Genomic DNA, 20,391 nt, shown 5'->3' with positions numbered 1-20,391 from the left:
TGAATCAAACCCAGGTGTTTCCTAATCCTCTGCTCCCAGGTCTCCTCTGCAAAGCATAACCTTCCTGTGCCACTGAAGCCCAGTTTTACAGGAGGTTAAACATTTTTGGGCTTAACATAGACTTTGTGATTTATACAAAGATAAAGCAATACAAGGATAAAATTTACAAAAAATAAGAAAAGGAGAGAATAGGTTGAAAGTCTTCAAAACAGTGTTCACATGAGTGGTTTATTTATCTATCATATTTATCACTTCACAAGGAGCAAAGACAGTGGGTTCTAAAAACCTGTTCTTACCCACACGTAAATCAGAAATAGCTGCAATACGAAATGCAAAGAATAACTTCTCCTCTCCTGTGGGTCAGAAATCATTGATATCCAGCAACATTTTGTCAGACTTCAGGCAGCTGTTTCACATATTTCAGTGAGTACAGAAAGGAAAGAGTGATACTCCTAAATGCCAGTGTGTATGCTAACATGGGAAGTGGATGTATCAGGTAGAAAATAAATGATAAGCTCTTCAAGTGTAAGTATTAAAGCATCAAGCTATGAAAAGCACTGCAGCACTCTGTAGTAACAGGCCAAACATTGCAGTCTAAAAATGTTACAGAAATGTTTACATAACCGGATCTAAGGACCTAATCCAATGCTCATGGACTTCAGTGAGACTAAAAATCTTGATGCAACTTCTTTTTTCCTTTAAATAATCCCTTGGAACTGTAAAAACAGTTCTGTGCTATGTATATACCAAGGGGTTTCTGCTGATAAAAATCCCAGAAAAGCCATTATTTTCTGAAGCTACTACCGTCTCTGAAGTTTAATTAACACTGGCTAGATTTAGTTTTAAGGTGAAAAGAAACATGATTTTTTGGGTCCCGATTTCCTTTGATTTTAGCCAGTGTGTTACTGATACACAGGTCTTACATGCTACACATTTCTGCTCATCTGACAGCTCTCATGCTTTGATCATCAAGACCGCAAGAGGAAGCACGCTGTGTAATAAGGACACAGATCCTACTTCAGGGAGCAGTGTGGCAAAACACACTTACTTAGAGAAATAAATTGTCTATCTTTTGGGAAATTCAGGCATTTCAAAGTTTATTTCCATCCTTAGTGGATAAAAAAATATCGAAACCCAAAAATGTTCAGTGAAATGTAGATTACAGTCTTTTAATTTGGAAATATCAGCCAGGTCCTGTTGAAATATTTTTTACAGTAATATTGAAATATTATAACCCATACACCTAAGGGTTTGCACAAGAAAAAATATCAAAATAAAAAATAGAACTATGGTGTTCCATTTCCTTTTTAAATCATTCTGAATGGTTTCCGTATCAAACTCTTCTTGACATGTTTTGAATAAGGTATTTTTCAAGAGTAAAAAATCTTTTTTCTACAGCTTACTGGAAATTTTAAATTTTATCAGCTTTCAAAGAAGCAGTAAAATAAGATGGAATCACTGGAGCTGTCCTGACCTTAAGAAACGTGTCTGCACTTGCACATATTTTATAAATCATGCAATCTGCATCTGTGATCCATATTCAGGGAGAGAGGGAAAAAAAGATAATAGAAACAGCTGCTACCATTTTAATGCCTATACCAAATTAATAGAATATGAAGTTTAAAGGTGTTAAAAAGCCAATGTGGCTTTTTAAGCAGTGGGCATTTTCTAAACTCAATATTTTATGTATGTTGACAGAAAAAGTCATTACAATAACACTCTTGAAACGATATAAACAAATAATATTTTTACAAGATTCATCTTTGTGAACTGCTAAAGACGTCTAAAAGTTGCTTTCATTCCAAAGACAGCTTCCACATCACTTTTTTTTTTTTTTTGCATAATTTCAAAGCCTTAAATGACCTCCAGCCAGTCAGAAACATGTGTCAAATTATGCAGTACCTATTGCTGTACTGCTCTCCCAACCCCAGATTTTTTATTGGAATTCTGAGAGAACAGAAGACATTCAAGCATGAAGTCTGGGCAAGGTCAGCATGCTCTCTGCCTGAGCTGGAAATGATGTTGGAACTTCCACTTGGTTGGTCTCAGTGCAGTTTCAAAACAGTGCAAAAAGGATTTGAGAGAAGCAAGGTCATGGAGAGAACTCATCCCCAGCTCTGCAAGGTGGGAATCCTCTGGTGAAAGGCATCATCAGCTTTTCCTGCAATGCACCCAGACTCACAGCAGGGAAAGCCATCCTGGTACATCCAGGGATTTGTAACAGCAGCAAAATGACCTGATGGTGGATGCTGCAGCCACTGTTTTGTTCCTGTCCAGGCCCACCTGTGGCAAGAAGGAAAGGAACCATTTTCATGCAGAATGCAGGGCTGGAGCCATTCCACCTGCTTGTGCATGGAGTGACAGAGCAGAGCAAGTGCCTCTGAGCCAGGCTGAAATACAGACACTTGTTCATAAATGGATGAGGCAAAATGGAATATTTCGTTATAGTTTTGCAATTGTTTGTCTAGTTGAAAAATTATATTAATTTCTTCCTGAAGGTCATTAGATTAGTTCTAAGTGCACAATCTATGTAGTAGACAGGAACTAAAGTGAAAAAATTCGGAGCCAGAATGACCCTTCAGTAGTATATTTGTGGAGATTAAAGGCAATTTAACCTCTGCCATCAGTGTGGAGGTTGTGCAGTTGTAAAACCTCTCACATCCAGCCCTGCAGAACATCCTAAACCAACACCTTCTTAAGGCTGATCCCTCAGCTGTGGACACAGGCTGGTTTAAAGGCATCTTTGATCCCCTGACAAATAGAAAGATCTTGTTGAAAAAAAAAATTAAAAATAGATATGGGCCAGGACTTTGAAGATAATCAATTCAGTGGAGAAAAAAAAGCCTCCTAGGCTTTGACAGGTCTTTCTCATACATATGGAGTGTCTGTGCATCATAAAATTTATCAGTCAGCATGTCAGTATTAATGAATAATGAGAAATGCAAGGGAGAAATCAAAGCCTGAGAGCAAAGGACAAGGAAAGCTTCAATGACTTTTCTGTCTCTCAAGTTATAGGTGTGCTTTCTAAAATATCTGAATTTAAACTGAGTTACAAAGTCTACTATGCATGGTACAAGTCCTGTGCAACATCAAATATAAGGAATCCATAAAACTTGCTTCTCTCAGACTACTGATCTTTATATACACTGCTGAAACACCTGAATGTGTGCATCCAGTCAGTGTGAACAACTCCGGATGAAATAAAACTTCAGCTTCTTTTGCAAAAACAAAATACAGCAACTCTAGTGGTCAGTGAGGTACAGGAGCTGCAAAAGCGATGAACAATCCTCCAGACCTTCCCAAAGAGCAAACTGGACCCTCCATCTGAAAGACTGCTGAATTATCCAGTGTAACTCTTTATCTAATTCCACTCAACCATTTCATTTTAATGAAAGCATTCTAAAGAACATTTAATAACATTTTAGTAAGGAGGTTTATATAAAATAAGAAAGGAATAATCATAATTTTAAAATATCATTACTAATCCCTTCTGCCTCAAAAACTGACTACTCCTTTAAATAATTTTTTTAATATGTTTATGGGACCATGGGGTCCTGCTTCTCCTTTGCCATTCAGACCAGTTCAGTTCTGCTGTTCATATGAAAAATGTTCTGAACTGACTCAAGGTCCAAAGATGATCTCGTCTGTGTTGCCCACGCCCTTTTATAGACCCAGATTTCTGGTCTGTAACAAGAGGACAGTGCCATGTCAGTTGATATGACAGTTTGAATGTTGTTCTTTAATACATTTTGGTCCTGGTGTTAGTTTTCTTCATTATGAAAAATTCCTTTTCTGTGCTGTTTACTGCTTTAATATTCTATTATTTTTGGGAAACAACAGCAAAACTTCCTCAACACAAATACCTCTAAAGAAGGGGCAAGTGTTTAGTCAAGAACAACTAACATACATCAAAATATATCATTTAGGTCTTTGCCTATTACAGATGAATATCTAAAATGATAGTTTCTTTCTTTGTAGCATACGCATTTCATAGAAATCAAAGCTTCATGATTTAACAGAAATTCAAAATTAAACTATTCAGTACACTAAAACATTGTGTACATGCAGTACATTAAAACTTGGTTTCCCTGAAGAAAAAAGAAAAAAAAAAGCTACAACAGATGAACTACGATGTTGTGTAGAATAATGTTTTAACACTTAAAGTGTTAAAGTGCTGGGTTTTGAAGGAAGCATATAGTGGAAAGGAGTACCCAAAAACAGGAGTGTGCTTCCTCCCCACTCAGCAAATCCCAGCATTAAAACTGACTCTCAGTAATACCTAGGAAACACCTGTGCATACCTTTTGTGTACTAAGATGTCTTAGATGTGCTGCCAGAACTGGTCTTAAAACAGAGTTAGACTCAACCCTCAAATCTGCCGACCTTCCATTTTTACTATTTATACAGTAGTAGGTTTTATAGATCAAAACAGAAATCATCTGATAAGACATTAAAAGTAACAAAAAGCCTGTGCTTTTTTTTACAAATTGCTGAGAAGAATGACTACGGTACAGAGCCTCTCTTTTCAAAATAACAGCTGCTTCTACCCTGCAGGAAAAGAAGAAAAGAAATTGGGCTTTTGGATTCCAGCAGGGGTTCAGCAAAAGGGATAAAGAGCTGGCAAATTTCAGAAGCTGCCTTAACACATACCTGCTACCAGGAGATGTTCTGTTTGTAAAACAACAGCAAAAATTAGGGGGGTTGGGGTGGGAGAGTGTAATGGTGTGACTAGAACTGCCAAATGAGGTGTTGATTCCAGACCACATGTATTGAATTCTCCCCCAGAAACCCAAAGAACAGTCACAGAGTCCATCTGCTCTCTGTGCCGCAGAATAAAGCCTCCTTTGCTCGGAGCACTCAGCGCAGCACACGCGTGAGATTCAGCTTCACCTCCCTGTGATTATCTCGGTGCATTCCCCAGGCAGCTTGTCTCATCCACCTGACAGCTGCCAGGTGATGTGGGGCCCAGCGCTGTCCCCGAGCCGGTGGCACGTTAATGGCCAGCAGCAGCACACGAGATGGGACAGGGCAGCCCCGCTGTGGGTTTATCTGGCACCTCCTCTGCCCACTTCCCCAGCCTCTGCACAAGTGGCAGCACTCAGCAGAGCTGATTCTCCCTATCTAAGCAGCCCTGCTGAGGCTATGACAGGGATTCCTGTTTGAAATGTTCTTCTGCATTCCAAACCAGGCCAAGACTGCATTAACTGAGAAGAAAAGGATAGTCACTAAGCCCCATAAAATGATGCCCACATCCTCACTTGAGGAATGACTGGGTCTAATTCACTGAGCTCTGTGCTCCAAGAGAAAGGTGTGAGACAAAGGTTGGTAAGCAATTGAGAATATATTCTGTGTATTTCCTCACATCTCTTTTGGTATTAAATACACCAAGTAATTAGTGCTTTGTTATAAAATACTGTTGGGCTGCCTGAATAGTCTTGTAGTCATTTAATAAATTACTCAGCAAAAGAGTGAATTTAGCCAGGCGTCCACTGGTGAGGAGACTGCTAATTAACTGATATCCAGGCAGGCAGCAATTACCCTTCTCCTCCCAGACAAGAACATGTCTATTCCAAATATGTGTTGGGAAAGAATCAAGAACTATAAAATATACATCTCTTCCAGTAGGAAGCGATTTGGAATGGCATAGCAATCAACCTAAAGATTTGAAATTATGTGAACTAAACACAGAACAAGATAAAATAAAGAATCTGTGCTTTATGAAGAGAGTGAACTGGCTTCAGAAATAAGTTTCCAGCTGGGACCAGATTGCAAATGCCTTTATTCACTCTGCAGGAGTGGTTATTCATGCAAACAGTCCCTGCAAAGCCAGGGAAACAAATTCACATGAGCATGTAGTCACAACTGTGAACATGGAGCTTGCCATCTGACCTCCAAAAGCAACAGAACCTTGTGATGCTTTTACTGAAAATACCATAGGGACCTTGGGGTTCTGTTTATCTTCCTTAGACACGATTTTGCTGTCATTTCATGCATCATGTTTTAGGAGGAAATTGGCTGATGTAATATTAATTTATGAGAGATTTTTATTTTTACACATTCGGTGAAATTTCCAGGTTGGTATCTCAAGAGATTTGTAGCAAACAGGATGCTGGGATTTATCAGGCTTGCACTCCTTTTGGCTTTTTGGATGCCCAACCATCAGGCAGACTTGCCATGGCCAGCTGGGGCTGAGGCTGTGCTGGTGGGCACCCACCCACCTGCACATCACACAAGGGTGAGCACAAAGGAAACCAAGAGACTCCCCGTGGTGAGCACAATCAGGGACTCCTGGAAGAGTGTCCAGACAGCTCTGCATCCTCCATTTAATGACCCACGAGGGAAGGGATGCATTTAGAATCGAGCTGTTCTGACTACAAGAGTTTTACATAAAGGCTGAAAAAGAAATGTAAGAAGTACAATTGGTGCCCTAAGGGGAAAATTTCAAAAGCACATATAAGATTTAAGTGCCAAGCTGCAAGAAGCTGTTAGAGCTAATATCCAAAACTGGAATCCAAGGCTAGGACAAGAGGTGATCTGGCACTCAAAGGCCAGCAGTCAGGCTAAATACCAAAGGTCAAGAGCCCAAGCCAGAAACCAAGATACAAGCCAAAGGTTAAGACTGAAATAGGTCCTGGATGCAAGCCAAAGGTCACAAAATGAGTGTTTTCAAATAGCCACACACCTCAGCCACTGAGTAGTCAGTGAACAGATTTAGATGCTCCCTAAGCAGCACTGGTGCTAGCACTGGGAGCATTCCTGTGGGCTGTGGGCTTGCTGAAAGGGTCAGCCCAGCCATCAGTCCTTCTCAGCCATACTGAGGTCACTCTGAGGCAGCCACATCCAGACTAAAGCTGGGAACAGCTCCCCTGGATTACACAGATGAGTGAAGCCCACGACAGCCACAACTTAGCTGCAGTTTCCATTGGAAAAATTAAGTTATACAGATTTGCAAAGTTCCTCTCTTGCCTAAGCTCAGTGGAAATGCAAACAAAGGCGATTCCAGATGAAATATATTTTTTTAAAAAAAGAGTCCCACAGAGACTACAGAAGCCTCAAAAATCCCTGAACTAACAGAAGATCTTGTTACAGGATCCACATTTCAGTTGCCTTTTTCCTCTATTGCCTTTTTGCTGATTATAACAGAAGTCTTGCTGCTAATGTATCCCCTTGCCTGCATTCAGATAAGAAAGACATTCACCTCTGATAATTTTACAAGGTAAACATTTTCTAGTGTGAGCTTATTTATAATGACAAACAGGTAACAAAAGTATCAAAAATAACCTTCTTATGTATAAATTAAAATAAAAAATTCATTCTAATGTCCCATTATATGCCTCATTAGCACATCCTCTGGAGAGCACTTGATGGTTTTGGGAGCATTTCAAAAACCAGTACAATTCTGCTTAAAACTACAATTAAGAGAAATATTAAATAATAATCTCAGTGAACAGTTTGCAAATAGCCCATATACCAGAATATGTTTTTGCAAACATTAATAATTAATTTCCAACTAGAGATCCAGACGAAAAATCAACTTAAAGAGACAGAATATAGACAATTTCCTTATCTTCCTCTCTGATTTTTTTCAAGGTTATAAAGAACTGATGGGAATTGAAGTAAGTTTAATAAGTCTCTTTGTTATTCTGACATGATAGTAATAAAATACCATTGTACAATTATCTTCATTGTTACACCTTTTTTTTTTTTCTTTCCTAAAGTGTTTGACAAAGTGCCCCTATTCTAGCAGTCATGCTTTTCTGGTAAAGTCAGTGTTTCAGTTACCATCTTTCACTTGCAGTGGATTTCTCTTACTGAGCCTTTAATTGTTTAAACTCAAATAAATAGTTACTACCCTTCAAACATCTCAGCAGTTGGCTTGGTGCCACCAAGCCACAGACAGCACTTTGCAGAAGTGTCGCCACTAAAGAAGCACCATTAAGTAGGCAAGAGCCTATGAAGGAAATATCTGAGGCTGGATAAAAGTAAAAATCCAGATATTACACAATATATAACCCTTTTAACTTAAGCATTCCCAACAGCTGTTTGTAAGCCAACAGCATTGCCTGGCTCTTGTGTCACAGGAGCTCATGAATCACACAGTGGCCCTGAAGTGCTAAATCTTAAAGGCTTAGACAGCCTGCTTGGTCAGCCCCCACTGCAGCTGGAATTTAAGAACAAGTCAATAAAAACCCAAACATCAAAACAGAATATAAAGGGAGAATCTTCCCAAAATATATGCCCATGATATGACCAAACAGTCCCCTTCCCACACAAAGACACTACAAAGGCATGGCTGGTTTTGTCTCCTAGACCTTCCCTCAGCCTGAGCTCCCCTGCTGCTCCTGTGTGGACACTCTTGCTACCAAGGGCAGCAGGAAGAGCCTTTCCCTCACTCCCTTTGCATGCTCTGCAGGAGCACTACCAGCTCTCCTCTGTACCCAGCTTCCCTCCCAGACACAGCACCCCCTGATTACTCACATAACTAATCCATCATGAAAACAGAGCTGATCAGAATTTTTCTTAATCCAGTAAAGGATGCCAGTTTTATCTCGGAGTGAAAACACTTTATAGAGACAACATTTTGTTCTATGTTTTGGTAGCTGATTTTGAGTCTTTTTTTGTTGGGTAAATGATGGATTCTGGCCACTCCTGCCCTGTGGGACAGCTCATCACTTGTGGAGTTCAGTTCTCCTGGCTGACAGGGCTATTTTGTCATGGAAGTGTCACACTGTGTAACAACACCCTGCCTGTGTCTGAGCAATGCCAGGTGCACACAGGGCAGGGAAAGGCCAGCATGGTGAGCTTCACCTGCCCATCCCTGACTTCTGTGCCAGCTGTCAGCAGCCCCAGACTGCACTCAGGGGCAGAGCAGGAGCTGGGCAGGCAGGCACTGTCACCCCGGGACTGCAGAGCCCAGCGCAACCTGCCAGCTCTGCAAGGCATCACAGCAGAAGGAAAAAGCAAGAGGAGATGTGGTCCTTCAGCTGTTGGTGCATATGTGCATTGTTTACACTGCAGCTCTCAAAGTCTGTTACATTTAATTGTTTTGAAAATCACATGGTTTGTACAGACTTTAGATGAGGTAGTAATTCTGAAAATGAGAACTAGTTGTACTGACCATCAGAGTCTTGAAAGAAACTATTACAGCCTGAAATGAAAACTGGTACTCAAGAGGTCTTGAAATAATTATTTGAGATTATTACAATCTATTGAAGAGCTGTTCATCAGCTTGCCAATACTTACCTGACAAAATCTATCACCCCTACACAAACTCTTTATATTCAGCATTTCCATGCACTAATTCCACATGCAAAAGTAATTTTATTGTGATGCAGCACTGGGAAAAAAAAAATATTGTCTGAATACAAGGGATGGTTTCAACACACAACTTATTAGCTGGTTTGGGGTTTTTTTCCTTTGAAAACACACCAAAGCAAGCAACCTAATTTGTAGATTAATCTCCCAGTTTGTAATTATTTTCCAAATGAAAATTCAGGTAATTTGTGCACAGGATTTTGTAGAAGATTCTGTAGGAAATAGCTGACTGCCATTTCCCTTTACACATGCAACTGCATACAACCCACTTGAAATTAATTAAATAAGATGCTGATGCTTTTGTTCTTTAATACTTCATTACTATTAGATCATTTCTTTTCTAACACCGATGTCAAGGGACATGAGGTCCCAAAATTAAAAAGCTGCAATTGCACTCCCACCACAGCCCTTCAGGCCTGAGCTCCAGCTGTGTCTTAGCTAAGCTTTGTTCCAGTTTAGTTGCAAATTTCCACAGCACTGTGTATGAATGCTTTCCCCTGAAATGCCCTTCCTGTGCCACTCCTCACACATCTCATCCACAGGGCTCCCCTGGTGATCTTCATCACACAACTTTATGGCTCTTTTCTGAGTGACTGCAGCAAAGGAATTCTCCATCAGCCAGAACTGAATTGGAGGAGAGAGGCCAAAAAGAGGTGAGGATCTCATCCAGTTTATTTCCTTAGTCATGATGTAACAGTGACTCCTCCTCACCCCTTGCAGGCCATCCAGAATGAGTGGCTCTACCTCAGAACTCCATTTCAAAGCAGGAGCACATCATGGATTCTTGACTACAACTGACAGAGGCACAATTTAGCACATGACGCATGTTCAGGCCTCATGGTTTGTGTCTCTGAATACTCTTGGACAAGATACATCCTGGAGAAAGCTGCCAAAGCAAAGAACAAAGATCCCTGTGCTCACAGCAGGAATTTAGGGATGCTGTGCTCCAGGCTCTCACTACACCTGTGTCTGTTCCTGTTTTCAGCCCACAGAAGATGAGAGCCACAGGAGGTGTTGGCTGACACTGAGGGGCTCCAGGACACCCAAAGCTGCTCCTCTGTCCTGGTGACAGCACCCAGTGCAGCTGCTGTCACCTTCCAGAGAGGTTCTGTGATCCTTCAGCATCCACCAGCCCTTCCCTGGAGGAGTGAAATATCACCAGAATGCCTACTGCTCATACTGCTCTTCAGAAAGTACTCCAGTTAAATTTATGATGATGAGTAAATACATTGCACTCATTTTATGGCTGGGAAAATGAAGGTGGAGAGAGCTGCAGTGCTTTAATAACCTCTGAAATGAATGCAGGTTTGCTGATTCCCATTCCTCTGACACTGGAAAACCCAAGAAGCATCAAAAGCAGCCCAAACCACTGGGCTGTTTTACATTTTATTTGTTTTCAGTCCTCTCTGAAAAGCTCTAGAAGCTATTTCCTCTCAGAATCGTGTTGCATCAACCTTATTAGTACAGTACCACATCAAGAAAAGTCTATTGAAAAATACACATTTGCTCATAAAAAATTAATCTAACCTATTTTAGAGATGATTGCTCTGATATGCGCATATTTTGCAAGAAGACAAAACATTTTAATGAAATATTAAAATAAAATATTAAAATAAAATATTAAATGAAAAATAATGACAAAAATAATATTTATTAAAATATTAAAATATTTTAAAGGAATACTGAGTTGCTGTTTTACAGCAAGGCTTCAGAGATAAAGCAGCATAGAAACCTACATTTTAAAATTTATGTGACAGTCCCAGTATTTAAAGGGCCAGCTACATGGAGCCATCAAATGTGGCTCAGGAAAAAAAGGATATTTTAAGAAGACAAAAATGTAAGTACACAATAATACCATAAAGCTGACACAGCATATTTAAGGTAAATCAGTCAGTAATTAAAAACTGACTGAGTTAAAAACTAACATGGTTCTACTAAAGTAGCTTTCTCAAGGCTCAGGGTTACTACCACGATGCACAATTATTCCTGATGTATTTCTCAGTTCTGTACAGAGCAGGACCTTGCTAATGTAATTATATTTCTTTTTTTTTTTAACTGTACAAGGAGACCTAGGGGAACAGGCTACTCTGCTTGTAATAGTAATTGAATATTTTTTTCCTAACATTATTATAGCAATAAAATAGCAACTATGTGCAAAATCAAATAAGCATTTGAAAATCACTGATGGTGCACTTTTGCTACTGCAATATTTTGACCAATGAGTATTTGCAATGGAGCTCATTTTCAGCAATGAAATTAGCACAGCCTAATATATTCAACAGCAGGCCTTGAGGCTACAGCCAGATAAAATACCCCAGAAGTAGCTAAAGACGTTTGTTCAAAGCCCAATGTAGCACATTATGCACATTAATCAGTAAAAGTTGGGCTGCACACCTGCACACAATGGACTTACAGAGGCTGCTGGCACTGAAAGGCTTGCATTCAAAAAGAAGTTGTATTTAAATTTTTCTACAAATTTACTCAGAAAAAACACATTGCTGGATATTATACAAAATGCAGAGTCCCAAGAATAATGTTTTCTCTCTAGATCTGATTTATGTCAATGATAAACTTTTCTCTTTCCTCTGTCAGTGACAGATTCTAACTAAGGGTGAACACGATACAATTTGGAGCTGAACCTCTGTGCCCTAGTTAAAAAAAAAAATACCTACCTGTCTAATTTCATTACCTACCTTCATCAGAGAAGAGCTGTCATATTTTGGTGCAAATTCCAGCAATTTACATGTTTGAAGCTGGTAGGCAATGTCTTCCTAGAAAAACTTGCCACCCTTCCACAATCTCCTGTGAAATGGCAAACCAGGTTAGAAAGATAGAGGAGATTGGATTACCTGTCTGCACCAGATCATTGTTTCTAGGAGATAATCCATAAATGATTAAGCCTTCTAATGTTATTGAGCAATGTAAGGAGGGCTGCCTGTGACCTATTTCACCCTCTTACACTGTTGTGGGAGTAGCTTTACTGTATAAATCAAATTGAGTATTTTCATTCTTCATTTTATTGAATTGTAACTGTAATTTAATGACTTTTCTCTGTTTCTTTCAATATTATTTCAGAATCCCTTGGAAGGACTGTAAATGCTGGTTACACTCATATGCAAAATGTCAGTGGACACACAGATGGCTGCCTTTTTTTTTGTCATTTTCCTTGTACTTTATTAAAACACATTATTTCAGAAAGTGCTGGGTTTTTAATGTTTCATGCTTCACACTTTCTAGATTTTTCCAATTGTACAAGGAGGGAAAAAAAAAAAGAAAAATGGAAGTAATGCATTCCTTTACAGAATCATTACTGCAATTATTTCATGACAAAGAAACTTCTAGCTAAATTCACATTCCAGTATTGCAAGAGCAGAGAAACTCAGATGCTATGCAAAGCAGTTGTGTGTTACCTCTGTTTTATACAGAGCATGGAAACAGGAAAAAATCCCATACCTATAGCTGGGTAAGTCACTAGCCCCAGAACAATCTTCCTAAAGCTTGTCACTGCCATGTGATGATCCTGCTAAACCTGGAGTCCCTTTACACACCACCCTATCCCACCAATTTTAATTGTTTGATTAACACTGCTGCCATATGGCACTGTTAATATGTAGCAATCCGGAAAACTTTCCCTTGAAAGAAGAAGAAGATTTTGCACAGCTAAAAAGTACCTGTCACCATGAACATGCAATAAGGTACCTGTGGCTGCAGCATCAGTGCAGAGAGAGCACAGTGCAAGCTGGAACTCCTAGGGGAGGCTGCTGATCCCTCCAAAGAGCAGAACAACTGCCAGGGAAGGTAACTACAGACCCTGAGCAGTTTATACCATATTTATACAAATGGGGAAAATGCTCAAGTAATGCCACCTGCGAAATAAAAGGGTTTTTCAAATAAAATGTCAGCATTTCAAAGTTCTAGCATCCCCTGTCCCTTGGGTTTTATTTTAATAATTAAAATGCAAAATAAAAGTTCATTAAGTCATTAAGGAAGTTATGACCAGGATATTTTGTCCTACCTAGAACAGTCTGTAGAATTACAGCCATTATCCTGAAATTTAGGGTATAGATAACAATGCAATTATTAATCAATAGCCCAGAAATTGCCTCCCATTACAAAACAAAGAAAGCATCTGCAAACAAACCAACAGAAGTGTATCATTTGCAAAAGAGCTCATGAAACCAGGAATATCTGGCAATTGTTTTGAGTGGAAAACTGTAAAGATAAAATACAAGCTCTGTGAGTCACCCAGATTTGCAGGACTCCCTGGACTCTAATTCAGCCTGGAACAATAACAGGAAATGCACTGACTGGGAGCACTGGCTGCACTTCTCCCTCATCTGAACTGCAGCAATAAATCTTTTGCTGAGAATATTCAGCCAACAAGGGAAAAAGAAAAGTACTGAAGAGCTAAGACTTCTTCTGTGGGAAGTTTAAAGGAGTGACTGCAGCCCAAATAAGCTGTGGGAATACATCAGTAATCTACTGTGTGAAAAGAGGGGCCAGAAAGATATATATAACATTTATATATATAACATTTATAACAGAAACATATATATACATTTGTATAACAGAACTAACAACAGCAGAGCAACAGAGACCCAGCCCTGGTGTCACAAGCAAATGAAAGAAAAAGAGGGTCTTTACTACTCCATCTACCTTAATATTTACACAGACTAAGTAGACAACAGTACTTAGGGTAATAAATTATCATATCTGTCCTACAAAACCTCAGCAGTGTAAGTCTTACTTATAAAACATGATGTTCTCTTCACTGGTTGAAACACAAATGGAATGTGTCCCACTCACAGAGCAAACATGAAAAGGGCATCCTGTGCATCATCCCACTTGTGCCTGGCTCCGTGCAAGAACCAGGAGCAGGGAGTGAGAGAGGAACATTTCCCCAGCATTGTGGGGAGGCCTGGGGAGATTTGCACCCCACAACACCCCCAGCACACACCTGAGCAGCTCCAACCCCCCAGTGCACCCCGAGGCTCTGCCTGCACACACACTCTGCTGTGCTGCAAGGCTGAGGACAGGCCGTGCATCCCTTCTGAGACAAAATATTTTATTCCAATGCAACAACAGTGAGGACAGGCAGGGAGAATAAATTCACTGAAATGCAGAACTGGAATTAGCAGCTGAAGGAAGAAAACAATCCATAAGCAAAAAGCACTGCTTCCCTTTCTTTCTTGCTGCTCCTTGTGATTCACTTTTAATGCAAGATGAAGCCAAGGAGTTTCACAACTGAGATCTCACACAGCAGAAAATTTCCTTTGCCAATAAGTTTTTATATTTGAAAGCTACCTTTTCTTTATAGTAATCTTGCAGAAAGGGGAAAGACGTTTAAGATGCCATTTAGAATAAATTTTTAAAGTTTTTGTAATTTTCTTTCTGAGTTTTTAGAATGTTGTTGCTCTCTCATTTTCAAACTTATATTTCTTCTTATTGTCTCTCTAATTTAAACTGCTAGTGAACAATGAGACATTTTACACCAAAGTATTGCCTTTAAGAGCAAACACTACAGAACTAAGGAAAACCCCACATTTTATGGATTAGGCTCTTCTGTGGTGAAACCATTAGAGAGACATGGACAATTTATGGAGCTCTAAGACATTCCATATGACTTTTGTTTAGGTTTTTACTGATGTTTTTGCTCTGGGGTTCAAGGGTGAGTTACTGGGATGAAGTTTTCTGTCTAGATTACTTCTTTCCTAAGAAATGCATTTTTACTTTGCACTAGAACTGTTTGACACCAAAACAGGCACATTATTGTTCTGCCCCAAAAGCTTGAGAGTTTAAAACATATATTAGACTGGAACTTGATATTTCCACTTCTTAACAGAGAGACTTTTTGTGGAACAACACAACTGCTGGCTCCTTGTTTATGGTTTGTGCATTAAATGTCAGCCATCATGGGACAGGACTATCCTGTTAAGCTGTATTAAAATCAGAAGTTTGTCCACCTGCAACAAAGAACATGACCTGTAGTAAAACAGAGCATAGCACACATTCTTGAAATTCTCAGGAGGGTCAGGAGCTTGCCATGAGCAAGGTTTTGTTTAGAAATTTACAAATCTGGTTTTTCCCTGTCAGATTGCACAAAATGCTACAAAGGCACTTGAACCTAAGTGATCTTATCTTGGAAGTAATTAATGCTTTGGTTCTGAAGAATATTCTATATTTTTCTGTTCCTAAAATCACCAGTAACTGAAAAACTGCAGGAAAAAGCTCAGTGCACTGCATGTTACTTTGTTCTTGTGTCAGCCAACCTAGATATGTACTACACAGCACTCTACTTTACATATGGCATTTACGGTCCTATGTACCTTTACTTTACTTGAGAAATGTACCTGTGGATGTTTACTCTACCTGAAATAAATAATAATCCCCAAATTCTTCTAAAATATTGAAAACTCCATATCCCACAACAGACTGTGAACTACTGACACACCAGAAAATGACAGACAGGGGAGCAAACAGCATCACCCTGCAAGTGCTGGAAGATAACTCCTGAGCCTGTGACGCAGCTCATCGAGCTTCCCAAGGCAGCCTGCAGTAACCTCCGGAGCCTTTGGGTTACTACTGGGCTACATAAATAAAAACACGACGCGAGGGCCGGCCCTCAGCCTCAGCCCTGCCCAAGGCCCACGGCCGCGGGGCTCCGCCAAGGGCCCACGGCCCTGCAAGCCCTCAGTCGCCGGGGCTGCGGGGGGAGAGCGGGGAAGGGGCCGCGGACCCGAGCCGAGCAGAAGGCGGCGGGCCGGGCGCGCCGCTGCACCGGCGCGGCTGTTGCCGTTCCGCGGGCGGGGCTGCCCGGATCCAAGATGGAGGCGGCGGGCAGAGCGGGGCAGGAGATGAGCCTGGCGGCCCTGCGGCGGCACGACCCCTTCATCACCGGCATCGCCGACGTGACCGGCCAGGTCGCGCTCTACAGCTTCAGCCCCAAGGACAACGAGTGGGTGAGTCCGGCGGGGCTGGCCCGGCCGTGCCCGAGCCCCCGCAGCCGCCCGGCCCGGCGCGCCCGCACGGGGCCCGCGCGGGGCTGCGCTCGCCCAGGGCGAGTTTGGGGCTTGGGCGCGTTCCCCCCGCTTGTGCTGGGGGAGAGGAGCGAGAAGGAGACGAAGAGAGCAGAGAAAGGAAGAGGGAGAGGAGGAGGAAGAGGCGGAGGAGGAGGAAGAGGCCGTGTGTGCGCTCGGGGCGGCGGCGCCGCTCCCCCTCGGAGCGGGGCAGCGCTGGGGCTGGAGGGCGCTTTGGCTGCTGCTGGCCATTGGCTTTTTCTCTTTTTAATCGTACTTTGCTGTTGTTGCTCGCGCCTGTTGCACAGAGCCCTAATTCGGGAAGAGGGCGATTTAAGAGATGTGAGTGTTCGTCATTGCATTAAAGCACAGTTTTGGCTTGGCCGCGTTCATCACGGAGCCGTAAAACGGGAGTACGGGAGCTCCGCGCTGTCACGGGCAGCCCTGGAGCTGCCCCAGCCTTCCTCGCATCGGCCGTGGTGAGGGCTGCTCTGGAAGCCGGAGTGTCACACGGAGCCGTGGCCCACAGCCCTGCCGTGCTGTGCTGTCCTTGGGGTAGAATGGAACACAACCTCTCCGATATTTGGAGTCTGCTCCGGCCGGCTCAGCAGGGGAAGGCTGTGGAACACTGTGTGTGTATCAAAGAGAGAGAGCAAAGGCTTTTGGAAGTGAGTTTAACTTCCTAATCTTTCTAATTTAAAAAAATGGTAGTTTCTGAAAATAGCAGATCTTGCTTTTAGGCCTGTGATGTCAAACCTTATGGAAAGATAAGGATATTGTAAGTCTGTAATTAAAACACTGTACAAACCTACTTGTGTGAACAAGCTCATCCCTGAAGTGCATTTGTTCTTTTTGCAGGAGAAAACCGACATAGAAGGGACCTTATTTGTGTATAAAAGGTAAGGGCTGTTTTTTGGGAGGAGGGGGGATATAGTGGTGGTGGTGTTTGTTTTCTTTCCTTAAGAAAACAAACTCCAGATGGCTTCCTGCAGAGTTTTCATACTCATCAAACACAACCTCTCCGATATTTGGAGTCTGCTCCGGCCGGCTCAGCAGGGGAAGGCTGTGGAACACTGTGTGTGTATCAAAGAGAGAGAGCAAAGGCTTTTGGAAGCGAGTTTAACTTCCTAATCTTTCTAATTTAAAAAAATGGTAGTTTCTGAAAATAGCAGATCTTGCTTTTAGGCCTGTGATGTCAAACCTTATGGAAAGATAAGGATATTGTAAGTCTGTAATTAAAACACTGTACAAACCTACTTGTGTGAACAAGCTCATCCCTGAAGTGCATTTGTTCTTTTTGCAGGAGAAAACCGACATAGAAGGGACCTTATTTGTGTATAAAAGGTAAGGGTTGGTTTTTTGGGGGAGGGGAGATATAGTGGTGGTGGTGTTTGTTTTCTTTCCTTAAGAAAACAAACTCCAGATGGCTTCCTGCAGAGTTTTCATACTCATCATTTTTTGCTTGTCCAGCTGTTAACTGCTGTGTACTCATTAAAAAAGAATAAATTCTGCACAGGAGTAAATAACTCTGTCAAAAGCCCCTAAAAGTATTGCTGAGAAAGCATAAAACCTGGATGCTACATGTGTACCCACATCAAAAACTGGGTTATTTAGCTTATTTTATTAATCCAGTAGCATTTGTTAGTGCATTGAGTTTGTTAAATGCCAAGTCTCCCTTTGTGTCCCAAAATCCATGAAGCTGATTATGAAAACCATAGAGATGAGAAATTAAATAATATGTTTTAATTTACTCCTGGAATATGGCATAAATTTCTGTAAATGGATGAAGTTGCCCAAAAGCTGGAGGTTTTGTAGTGTCTGGTTTTGAGGGCTATTTGATTTCCTCTCAAAACCATGGAAGAAGTTTCCAGTTCTCTAGGACAGGTAAAAGGGGTGAGGAGGAGAACCAGCATATAAAATCAATCATAAGTTCAAGTTTTAAATTATAAGCAAATAAAAAAATTCTAAATGAAATAACACTTTGTTGAAGGTAAGAAATAGAAACAATGCAGACTTAAGCCATCCTGAAGGAGACTGTCATAGTTTGGTGATTACAATATTTCATCCTGGCACTATGTAGGGATTTGAGTAACTACTTCCTGCTACTTCAGCTCCAACATGGAAACACTTAGTGTAAGAAAGTGAATCAAACTTTTTTAAAAAAAATGAAAACAAAAACCAAAGCAAAAGCTTTCAGTGTCACTAGCTGATGATTTCAAACAAGTTGTGTGAGGTGCATTAAGAGACTCACTTGTAATGGTAATGGTTGGTCACCCTGTCCTTGGAAGCTCTTGACAGATTTTTGTTGTCAACCATTAGGTAAAGATGGCCGCACTGTTACAGGAATCTTTATATTTACCAGCCAATTGTGTCTGATTTTTAGCCTGCCTTCATTGTTGTTGATTATACACCAATTTACAGGCAAGTTGAGTGCTGACAGGACATTCATGCAGCAAGAGAAAACAGATCTAAAATATCTTGAACTTTCAGTGCTTGCTCAGTGTTCTCTTTTTCCACTTGGTGTCGAGAAAAAATCTAGGTAAATAAAAATTGCATCACTAAGCAATACAATTCTGAGTAATTTACTTTCAGGACACTGGGTTAAGTCCTTATTTGCAGAGTTTCTCTTTAGGAGGAAATTAGTGTTTATGGTTCCCCCTGTAAGTGTACTTCATGCTATTTAAGATAGCAGCTCTTTTTTATTGTCATGTCTATTTACAGTAAGGTAATGGTGCTGTGTAAGTGCTTTGGTTTTTCTCCTCTAATAAAAAAAATTCTGAAATGCCTCAAAACGATCTTATGTCAAGTATTGAATATATTTGCATTTTAATGGTGGACCTGCCCTAGTTTTTTTGAATAGATTTTTCAGAGGCACATCTTTGATTCAGCAGTTTAACAGTGTAGAACTGTAATGTTAATCCTAATCCTGCTTTGAGGTAAGTGTAGTTTGAAATTGAAATTAGGTGGCATGCCAAGAAATGGCATAGAAAAACAACTGTGAGAGCTGCAGGACTGCTAAAGCTTCACATAATAAAGCAATGGAAATTTAAAGATGAATCATAACTTGGTTTCAGAAAATTACTTTTGTTGATGAAGATATTAATCCTTGGTTTTGTTTTAATTGACACAATAGGTCAGCTTCTCCTTATCATGGTTTTACGATAGTGAATCGACTGAATATGCACAACCTGGTTGAGCCAGTAAATAAAGATTTGGAGTTTCAGCTCCATGAACCTTTTCTTCTCTACAGAAATGCCAGCTGTGAGTATAACTTTCTCTAATCCAAATAAACTCCAGGTTCAGTTTTATAACCTAGATCACTTCTGATTACTGTGATGTCTGTTTCAAACATAATGTAATGGAGGAGCAGGTTCCAGTGAAATATCTGATGATAACCTAGATCACTTCTGATGACTGTGATGTCTGTTTCAAACATAATGTAATGGAGCAGGTTCCAGTGAAATATCTGATGAAGTTTTCTGTCTGCAATGCTATGTTTACTTAAATATCTGTTCTATTATATGATCATCACTGCCTGCTTTCAGTAAAAAGCAAATATACTACCAAAGTGCAGTATTGCTCTGGTCTTTAATTCATTATCTGATAGGTTTAATCTAAACCTATTTCCCTCCTCCATCAGAATGTCCCCTTGATGGGAACACTGCTTTGGCTGTGCCTTGGGGTACCTAATAGACCAGTCAAATGTTTATCCTCTTCCTTTTTTCCCCATGGAAGACCTCTGGGATCTGTAAGAAGCAGGATAGGTTCCATCCTGGTGGCAAAGACCAGCCCAAGGCAGATGGTCTCCTCTGTTTCATAATCTTAGCAATCTTCCTTCCATAAGTGCGATGAAGAGGAAAAAGTCAAAACTGATCAGCAAGTTCAAAAGTCTGGGAGGTTAGGGAAGTGACTGGCAACAGGCTGGGAAAAATACTGTGTTGAGTTGGGTGTTTAAGCAGATTGCTTGGTTTGCAAAGCAGAGGAGGCAGTAGGGATTAGATGGACCTTAAGGTGTCAGGAAAGAATTGCAGCTCTGAGGTTGGTGACATAAGGGAAGCAAG

At 40.8% G+C, this 20,391-nt stretch overlaps 1 protein-coding gene across 3 annotated transcripts in view; it reads left to right on the top strand.

The window, feature by feature from the left end:
- The first annotated feature begins 16,073 nt into the window (after positions 1-16,073).
- Positions 16,074-20,391, top strand: part of DCP1A (decapping mRNA 1A) — a 32,552-nt gene continuing 28,234 nt past the window's right edge. For 2 of the 3 annotated variants that reach the window (XM_039734354.1, XM_039734352.1), the window contains exons 1-3: positions 16,074-16,273; positions 17,189-17,229; positions 19,464-19,591. In XM_039734354.1, coding sequence (XP_039590288.1) covers positions 16,139-16,273; positions 17,189-17,229; positions 19,464-19,591 — 304 coding nt within the window. In that variant the 5' untranslated portion in view covers positions 16,074-16,138. Of the gene's footprint in view, positions 16,274-17,188; positions 17,230-17,633; positions 17,675-19,463; positions 19,592-20,391 lie in introns of all 3 variants that reach the window. The other variant, XM_039734353.1, reaches the window with a different exon arrangement.

The sequence above is a fragment of the Passer montanus genome, unplaced genomic scaffold (assembly GCF_014805655.1).
Source record: "Passer montanus isolate IOZ18808 unplaced genomic scaffold, ASM1480565v1 scaffold9, whole genome shotgun sequence".
Classification (NCBI taxonomy): domain Eukaryota; kingdom Metazoa; phylum Chordata; class Aves; order Passeriformes; family Passeridae; genus Passer; species Passer montanus.
The sequence above is the reverse complement of the archived record's forward strand: the minus strand, read 5'-3'. Positions and strand labels throughout refer to the sequence as shown.